General features: G+C 45.3%; 1 protein-coding gene across 1 annotated transcript in view; it reads left to right on the top strand.

The window, feature by feature from the left end:
* Positions 1 to 1,892: 1,892 nt before the first annotated feature.
* Positions 1,893 to 10,143, top strand: part of rtf2 (replication termination factor 2) — a 187,693-nt gene continuing 179,442 nt past the window's right edge. The window contains exon 1 of the mRNA XM_080205137.1: positions 1,893 to 2,020. Coding sequence (XP_080061263.1) covers positions 1,952 to 2,020 — 69 coding nt within the window. The 5' untranslated portion in view covers positions 1,893 to 1,951. The remainder of the gene's footprint in view (positions 2,021 to 10,143) is intronic.

Below are 10,143 nucleotides of genomic sequence, written 5' to 3'. Positions count from 1 at the left end.
GATGGGAAAATTGACCATGTGACCATGGTGCAGGAGTCTATTTGGGTTGGAGGATAAAGGAATGTGGCAGTGATAGGTGATGGAAGAAGATCAAACGATCTTACGGAATAAGGGCTGGAGAAGGACATCCTTCCCGTTGAGCTTCCTCCGCCATTCAATAAGATTATGGCTGAGCTGATCGTAGCTTTTAACTCTACATTTGCACCTGTCCCCATAATTCCTGACTCCTTTATCAATCAAAAAATTGTCTAACTCAGCTGATTGATTTGATTTACTATGGTCACATGTATTAACATACAGTGAAAAGTGTTGTTTCTTGCACACTATACAGACAAAGCATACCAGTCATAGCATATGTAGAGGAGAAGGAAAGGAGAGAGTGCAGAATAGAGTGTTACAGTCATAGCTAGGGTAGCAGAGAAAGATCAACTTAATTTAGGGTAAATTAGGGTTGGTCCATCCAGAAGTCTGATGGCAACAGGGAAGAAGCTGCTTTTGAGTTTTTTGGTACGTGACTTCAGACTTTTGTATCCTTTTTCCTGACAGAAGAAAGTGAAAGAGACTATGTCCGGGGTGCATGGGGTCCTTGATTATGCTGGCTGCTTTTCGAGTCAGTGGGAAGTGTAGATAGTGTCAATAGATGAGGAGGTTGCTTTGAGTGGGCTACGTTCACAACCATTTGAGTTTCCCTGTGGTTTTGGGCAGAGCAGCAGCCGTACCAATTTATGATACATCCAGAAAGGATGCTTTCTATTTTGCATCTGTAAAAATTGGTGTGAATCATAACTGACATGCCAAGTTTCCTTTGCCTCCTGAGAACATAGGGGCGTCGGTCAGCTTTGAATATATTGAATGACCCAGGCTCCACCTCCACTACTTTCTGTGGAAGATAATTCCAAATACTAATGACACTGTATGAGTGAAGAAATTCCTCTTCATCCTCATCTTAACTTATGTTTAAACTGTGTTCCCTAGTTCTAGATTCCATCATGAGAGGAAACATCCACTGAGCACCTGCCCAGTCAAACCCCCTCAGAAGCCTATTTGTTTCAATAATGCCGCGTAAAACATATTTGAGGTTCTACATGTTTACTACATAACTGGATCCTTCCCCCTGATGTGGAAGTTCAATTCCTGATGCCAGGATATTTAAATTGTTACCTGAGCCACATGCCAGTTGGCATAGGGATAAACAGATTATATTCTGTGGCTGGAAAAAAAGCAAATTATTATGTAAATAGAAAGCAGATTCAAAGTGTGTCAGTGCAGCGGTATCTGGGTGTCCTTATGCATGAATCACGGAAAGTCAGTATGTAGGTAATAAGAAAGTGTAATAGGAAAATGCAATCTTGCCATTTATTGCTAAAGGACTAAATTTTTAAAATAGAGTAGTGTTGTTACAATTGTATAAGGCATTGGTGAGACTACACCTGGAGCATTGTGATCAATTTTGGTCTCCTTATTTGAAGAAGGAAGTGGTGGCATTGGAGGAAGTTCAGGGGAGGTTCACCAGAATGATTCTGGGGATGAATTAAACAGTTTGGGCTTATACTCACTAGAGAATCTGGTATATGAATTGCTAAAGGAGATTGTACATTGAATGCATGTTCCCCCTTGTGGATCAGCCCAGAACTAGAGGTTGTCGATATAGAATGAGAGGAGGTTGGTTCAAAGCTGAGATGAGGTGAAACTACTTTTCTCAAGCGGTTGTGAATCTGTGGAACTCACTGCCTCAACAGATTAAAGGAAGAGATAGATGAGCTTTGCAGGAGGGGGAGGAGCCTGCGAGGTGGGGGAGCGGGGTTTGCGCGGAGGCGGGGACTGTGTGGGGGCGGGGTTTATGGGGAGCAAGGTCAGTGAGAGGGGGCGGGGTCAGTGTAAGGAGGCGGGGTCTCTGGCAGAGCATGCGCAGTTGGTTGTTTGGCGGTTGAGGCTCAGTGTCGCCGTCGCTATGGGCTGTGATGGAGGCACCATTCCCAAGCGGCATGAGCTGGTCAAGGGGCCCAAGAAGGTGGAGCAGGTGAGAAATAAGTACCCTCCTCCCACAGCGCCGATCCCTGCTAGCCGTCCTATCTGGGCAAGGCCTGCTCATCCCAGGCGTTCAGCGCTGTTAGCTGGAGCTGACAGGCTCAGTGTCATACCCAGTGGAACAGGGCCCTGGCTCTGTTTGCTGAGCCCAGCACAGCGAGGTCAAGCTTTTGGTTTAGGAATTGGAGGAGGTTCAGGGAGGGTTGTGTGGAGAGGTTAGAGGGCAAATGAGCACTCAGACTTTGTGTGTTTACACTGTCCTCGGTGTCCATCTCGCACCCGGATGCTCCAGATGTTTGAGATTGGATGGCAATGATAGTGAGCTCAGTGTTCCGGGTTTCATAGTTTCACTTGTTGCAACAACGCTGACATGGTTATGTGTGGTATTGTCGTTTGGAAGGATGGGAGCCAAGTCCCATTATAGTTTCATAGTTCTGTTTTGTATCCTGAACGTCCTGACCCTTTGTCAAAGCTAAAAGGCACAGAAAGTGGGATATATTTATATTGCAGGGTGAGAGAGTGAAAGATGTCACAGCCATAGAAATCAAGGGAAAAGACTGCTAATAGACTGTCCACAGAGAGAATAAAGGGTGTGAATGGCCAAACAACAAAAGCTATAAGCTGTGACACATGAAGATGCTGGGGAAGGGGTGGGGGGGGGAATGGGACAGAGGTAGAGTGTAGAAAAAGGGAAGTTGAGGGAGAAAATATAAGGGAAGGGGGGAAGAGGTGGGGGGGGGGCTAGAAAAATGAAGAAAGACAAAAAAGAAATAAAAAGCAGAGAACCACAAAAAAAAGTAGAATGAAAACAAAGGGGTTGAGATGGGGTAGAGCAAATCATCTAAAGTTGTTGAATTCGCTGTTGAGACTGGAAGGCTGGAAAATGCCTAGCGGGAAGATGAGATGCTGTTCCTGCAGTTTGCGTTGAGCTTCACTGGAACATTGCAGCAAGCCAAGGACAGATGTGGGCATGGGAGCAAGATCGTGTGTTAAAATGACAAGCAACAGAAAAGTCAGGGTCCTGATTGTGTTCAGAGCGAATGTGTTGAGGAAAACGATCACGCGGTCTATGCTTGATCTCTTCGATATGGAGGAGAACACATTGGGAGCAGCAAATGCAAGGAGGTGCAAGTGAACTGCTGCTTAATGTTGAATGAATGTTTTGGACTTTGGTTAGTAAGTATAGAAGAGATAAAGGGACAGGTGTTTCACCTTCTGAGATTGCATGGGAGATTGCCATGAGTGACGGGAGAGGTGTAGGTATAGTGGAAGAGTGGATTAGGTTATCCTGGGAGAAACAGTCTCTGCGGAATGCTGACAGAGGTAGTGAAAGGAAAATATGTTTGGCATCATGCTGGAGTTAGTGAAAATGGTGGAGAATTATGCTTTGCATATGGAGACTGGTGGGATGAAATGTGAGAACAAGAGGGACTCTACCTTGTTCTGGAGGAAGGGAAGGGGGTGAGGGTCATGGCATGCAAGATGGACTGCACGCTGTTGAGGGTCCTGTTGACAACTGTAGATGGGAATCCACGCTTGAGGAAAAAGGAGCACATGTTAGAAGCACCACTTTGGAAAGTGGCATCATCGGAACAAATGGGACAGAGATGAAAGAGCTGAGAGAATGGGATGGAGTACTTACAAGATGTAGGGTTTGAAGCGCAGTAGTCCAGATAGCTGTGGGAGTCAGTGGGCTTGTAATGGATATTGATAGGTAGTCTATTGCTGGAAATGGAGACAGAAAGGACAAGGAAGGGAAGGGATATGTCTGAGATGGACTACATGAAGGCAATGGAAGGGTGGAAGCTGGAAGTGAAGTTGATGAATTTTTCAAGGTCTGGACGAGAGCATGAAGCGGCACCGAAATAGTCATCGATGTACCGGTAAAGAAGTTGTGGGAGAGGACCTGAGTAGGCCTGGAACAAGGAATGTTCCCAATGCCCCATTAAAAAACAAGCATAGCTAGGAACCATGCAGATACCTGTTGCTACACCTTTGATCTGGAAAAAGTGGGAGGATTAAAAGGAGAAGTTGTTGAGAGAGAGAACAAGTTCAGCCAGGTGGAGGAGAGTGGTGGTGGATGGGAATTGTTCAGGCCTCCAAGAAAGAAGCAAAGAGCTCTCAGGCTATCATGGTGTGGGATGGGGATGTAGACAGACTGCATATCCATAGTAAATAGGTGGTTAAGGCCTGCGAACTGGAAGCTGTCAATATGATACAGGGCATCAGAGGAATCTCGGATGTGGGTGGGGAGGGAATGGACCAGGGAAGTGAAGATGGAGTTAAGGTAAGAGGAAATAAGTTCAGTGGGGCAGGAGCATGCTGACACTGAGTCTACCAGGACAGTCCTTTTTGTGGATTTTGGGAAGTGGGTAGAAGAGGGCTGTCCGTGATTGGGAGACTATGAGGTTAGAAGCTACGGGGGGAAGTCATCCAGAGGAAATGAGATTGGTGATGGTGTTAGAGATAATGGCTTGATGTTCAAAGGTGTGGTCATGGTCCAATAGGAGTAGGGGGAAGTGTCTGAGAGTTGACGCTCAGCCTCTGCAAGGTAGAGGTCAGTATGCCAGACGACAAACCTTGGCAGGTTTGATGACAGTCAGGATTGGACCTGAGGGAGTGAAAAGCGGAAAGTTTGGAAGGAATGGGTGAGGAGGGCAGAAAAATTGAGATGGTCAATGTCCTGACGACAATTCCCAATAAAGAGATTGAGGGCAGGTAATTGTCCCATTGGGGTGTCCAATTGGAGGCAGAATGTTGGAGGCACATGAAAGGATCTGTGGAAGGGGGGGGGTTGGGGGAGGATTCTTGCCCAAACAAGTGGCATGGAAACGAAGGTGACGGAAGAAGATTTCAACATCATGTCGAGCCTGCAATTTATTGAGGTGGGGCTGTAAGGATACAAAGTTGAGTTCTTTGCTGAGAGCAGCATGCTCAGCCTCAGAGAGGGGAAGGTCGGAGGGTATGGTGAAGCAACAGCAAGGGCTGGGGCTTGAAGAGATGGACTTTGAGGGATTTGGACTGGTGGAGGGCTTGGCATGGGCAGTGTGTTGATAAGTTGTTGAAGCTTGCATTCCTTTACATCTGCAAGAAACAGGAAAGGTTTTTTTAAGATGTCAAATGATGTGGAGGATGAGATGAAACTAGGGACAGGGAGAGTTTAGAAGAATGAGGGGAGATCTCATTGAGATGTATAAGATGATGAATGGGATGGATAGGATAGAGGTGGAGAGACTCTTCCCGCTCAGAAAGGATAGTAGGACTAGGGGGCACAGCCTCAAGATAAAGCGGGGGGGGGGGGCGGTTTAGAACGGAGTTGAGGAGGAACTTCTTCACTCAAAGGGTGGTGAATCTCTGGAATTCTCTGCCCGTTGAAGTGGTGGAGGCTACCTCGCTAAATATTTTTAAGATGCGGGTTGATGGGTTTTTGATAAGAGAGGGGATTAAGGGTTATGGGGAGAGGGCGGGAATGTGGAACTGAGCCACGACAGATCAGCCATGATCTTACTGAATGGTGGGGCAGGCTCGAAGGGCTAGATGGCCTACTCCTGCTCCTATTTCTTATGTTCTTATGACAGCTTTGAAAGAGAGTAAGAGATATCGAGTGTCTTCATGTAATGGCGCATGGAACTGAGTGTGGCTTTCAGGTTTCGGTGAGAACAGCAGTTAGAAGAAAGTTGTATATTCTGGAGGTATGTGTAATCCTGGAGGTTAGATGTGGGGTGGAAATTGAGTTGAAATCCATGTGTGGTAAGTTGTAGACGAAGACGGCCACTGAGGAAGGAAATGTGGCTATGGAAGCAAGTGTTGGTAAATACCTTGTCCAACGCTAAGAGAAATGGAAAGCAGTGAAATGGTGGATAGGGGGGAACTACAGCTCTTCACACCCCATGTCCTGTAAGGATTCCACCCTTTCTCTCAGCTCTTTCACCTCAATTGCATTTGTTCCGATGATGCCACTTTCCAAAGTTGTGCTTCTAATGTGTGCTCCTTTTTCCTCAAATGTGGATTCTCATCTACGGTTGTCGATGGGGCCCTCAACAGCGTGCAAGTCCATCTCCTGCACCACAACCCTCAGCCCCTCCCTCCCAGAACAAGCATAGAGTCCCTCTTGTTCTCACATTTCACCCCACCAGTCTCTGCATGCAAAGCATAATCCTCCACCATTTTTGCCAACTCCAAACACATCTTCCCTTCGCTCTCTGTCAGCATTCTGCAGAGACCATTCCTGCCGGGATAACCTAGTTCACTCCTCTGCTATACCCAACACCTCTCCCGTCACTCATGGCATCTTCCCATGCAATCGTAGAAGGTGTAATACCTGTCCCTTTACCCCTTCTATGCTTTCCATCCAAGGTCCAAAACATTCATTCCAGTTAAGCAGCGTTTCCCTTGCACCTCTTTCAATTTGGTGTATTGCATTTGCTGCTCCTGGTGTGGTCTCCTCTGTATTGGAGTGATCGCTTTGCTGAGCACCTTCACGCTGTGCGCAATCAAGACCCTGACCTTCCAGTTGCTTGCCATTTTAACACACAGTCTTGCTCCATTGCCCTACATATCTGTCCTTGGCTTGCTGCAATGTTCCAGTGAAGCTCAACGCAAACTGGAGGAACAGCATCTCATCTTCCAGCTAGGCACTTTCCAGCCTTTCAGTCTCAACATTGAATTCAACGACTTCAGATGACTTGCTCTACTTCACCTTGCTCCCCTTTGGTTTCGTTGTATTTTGTTTAGTTTTTTTTGTGGTTCTCTACTTTTTATTTCTTTATTGTCTTTCTTCATTTTTCTTGCCCCCCCCCCCCCCACTCTTTCCCTCTACTTTATCCCCCTTCCCTTAACTTTTCTCTTCCACTTCCCCTTTTCTACATTCTACCTCTGTCCCATTCTCTCTCTCTCTCTCTCCACCAACCCCACACACCCACACCATCTATCACAACTTATACCTTCTCTGCTGTTTTGGCCATTCACATCCTTTATTCTCTCTGTGGACAGCTGTTAGCAGTCTTTTCCCCTGATTTCTATGGCTATGACTCATCTTTCATTCTCTCACCCTGCAGTATAAATATCTCCCACTTTCTATGCTTTTTACCTTTGACAAAAGGTCATCTGGACTCAAAACATCAGTTCTTCTCTCCTTACAAATGCTGCCAGACCTGCTGAGATTTTCCAGTGTTTTCTCTTTTGGTTCATGACCCTTTGTAGTTTATTGCAGTCTTGAACAGAGCAGGAGCTATACCAAGCTGTGATATATCCAGAAAGGAAGCTTTCCATGGTGCATGTATAAGAATTGGTGAGAATTGTAGGTGACATGCTGAATTTCCTTTGCCTCCTGAGAAAGTAGAGGCATTAGTGGGTTTTCTTAACTATAGCATCAGTGCAGAAGGATCAGGACATTTCTGGGAGGTGGACTATGTCTCCTCCATCATCTTTGACACAATGTCCTGTAGGTGTTTCTGACCAGTTGGCTGTAGCATTTCTTCACTGGTGATGTTGCCTCTCCATGTGATTCATCAAATCTAACTTTGGCAATGCGAGTGAAAGATGTCCAACTTTTGTGCCATCTTTGCTGCTCTCTTCCATGCCTGCATAGATTGCAGTTGGTACTATTATGGACATGTAGAATTGCAGCTTCATGGGCATGTCAATGGTGTTGGAAGCCCAGAGAATATGCAGCCACTGGACAGCTTTTGAAAAAAGATTGCAATCTATTATTCAGGAAGTCTCCCAATTCATTTAGAAAATCATTGTACTATCAGATATAATCAAAATTGTTCTTTGAATTTATTAGTTTTCAAGATGTAACTAGTAGGGTAGATAAAGTGAATTAGTTTATGTAACTTTCCAAAAGATAAGGTACTGTACAAAAAGCTAAGAAAAGGGCTTATGCAGTTGAGGGTAATATATTAGCATGGCTAGAGGATTGATTAACAGGCAGCAGAGAATAGGGATAATTAGGACATTTTCAAGTTGGCAAGCTGTAACGAGTGGAGCAACACGAGGATCAGTCCTGGAAGTTCAGTTATTTACAATCTATATTGATAACTTAGATAAAGACTCTGAGAATAATGTATCCAATGATGAATACAAAGCAAGGTGGGAATGTGAGCTGTGAGGAGAATGCAAAGAGTCTGCAAAGAGATACAGATAGCTAAAGTGAGTGGGCAACAAGGTGGCAGATACTGTAAAATTAGGAAAAGTGTGGGGTTATTTGGTCTGGTAGGAAAAACAGAAAAGCAGAATATTCCTTAAAAGATATGTAATTCTTAATGTTGACATCAGACTTGGGTGTATTTTGTAAAGAACATAGAACACGCATGTGTAGTAAGTAATAAGAAAGGCAAATAGCACATTGGTCTCTATTGCAAGGGGATTGGAGTATAACAATAAAGAAGTTTTATTACAATTTTATAGGGCTTTGGTGAGAGCACACCTGGAATAATCATCCCCATATTTAAGGAGGGATGTACTTGCATCCAAGAGATAGGCAGCCAATAAGCTGCAGCAAAAAAAAACTATTGGAAGAATGAGGCCTAGCAAAGACTGAGAATTTTGGATTTTGAAAGCCGCAATATTTCAGTAGTATGACCCAAATCTGGAGAAGCATGGCATGGTGAATGTTTTCTATAGTTACAAAGGCAAGTTTTATTAATTTTGAAATAATTAAGTTCTATCATAAGTCGTGAATTCACAACATACTACAGTGCAAAAGAGGCCCTTCGGCCCACTGAGGCTGCACCAACTCATGAAATGCCCCGACCAGCCCACTTAATCCCACTTGCCAGCCTTGAATGTTATGGCATGCCAAGTACTCATCTAGGCACTTTTTAAAGAATGTGAGGCATCCTGCCTCCACCACCCTCCAGGCAATGCATTCCAGACCGTTACCACCCTCTGAGTAAAAATGTTTTTACTTGAATCTCCACTAAACCTCCTACCCCTCACTTTTAACTTGTGTCCCCTTGTAACTAACCCTTCAACTAAAGGGAACAGCTGCTCTCTAACTACCCTGCCCATGCCCCTCGTAATCTTGTACACCTCAATCAGGTCACCCCTCAGTCTTTGCTCCAATGAAAACAACCCAAGCCTATCTAACCTCTTCATGTTCCACTCCAGGCAGCTTCCTGGTAAATCTCCTCTGACTTCCCTCCAGTGTGTTCACGTCCTTCCTGTAATGCAGCGACCAGAACTGCACACACAACTCCAGCTGTGTTTGATGCAACTCCATCATGGCCTCTCCGCTTTTGTAATCTATATCCTTATTGATAAAGACGAGTGTGCCATATGCCTTTTTCACCACCCTATTAATCTGCCTTTCTGCATTCAGAGATCTATGGACAAACATGCCAATGTCCCTTTGTGCTTCAGAACTTCCCAGTGTCAGATCTTTCATAGTATACTTTCTTGTCAAAAGACTTCTTCCAAAATGCATCACCTTACACTTTTCTGCACTAAATTCCATCTGCCTATTTGACCATCTCATCTATATCTTCCTGGACCCAGAACATTTAACCTCACCCGGACAATCTTTGTGTCATCAGCAAACTTACTGATCCTACCCTTCCACGTAGTCACCTATGTAATTTGTACAAATGGCAAACAATAGGAGGACCAGCACGGATCCCTGTGGAATGCCACTGGACACTGGTCTCCAGTCACTGAAGCAACCATCTGTCACCACCCTCTGTCTCCTACCACTAAGCCGATTATGAATCCACCTTGTCAGATCCCCCTTACCCCATGTGCATTAGCCTTATTAATAAGTCTCCCATGTGGGACTTTGTCAAAGCCTTTGCTGAAATCCATGTAAACTACATGGCAGGATGTGCAGCACAGTGGCATAGTGACACAGGGTGACACAGTGGTTAGTACTGCTGCCTTATAGCGCCAGGGACCAGAGTTCAATTCTCAGCATGGGTCACTGTCTGTGTGGAGTTTGCACATTCTCCCCGTGTCTGCATGGGTTTCCTCCCATGGTCCAAAGATGCACGGGTTAAGTGGATTGGCCATGCCAAATTGCCCCTTAGTGTTGGGAACTAGCTTGGGTAAATGGGTAATAGGGCCTGGGTGGGGTTGTGGTCGATGCAGACTCAATGGGCTGAATGACTTCCTCAGCAC

This window comes from Carcharhinus amblyrhynchos, chromosome 16, assembly GCF_965287045.1.
Source record: "Carcharhinus amblyrhynchos chromosome 16, sCarAmb.v2.hapA, whole genome shotgun sequence".
NCBI lineage: Eukaryota > Metazoa > Chordata > Chondrichthyes > Carcharhiniformes > Carcharhinidae > Carcharhinus > Carcharhinus amblyrhynchos.
Note: the sequence above shows the minus strand (reverse complement) of the source record. Positions and strands in the feature narration are given on the sequence as shown.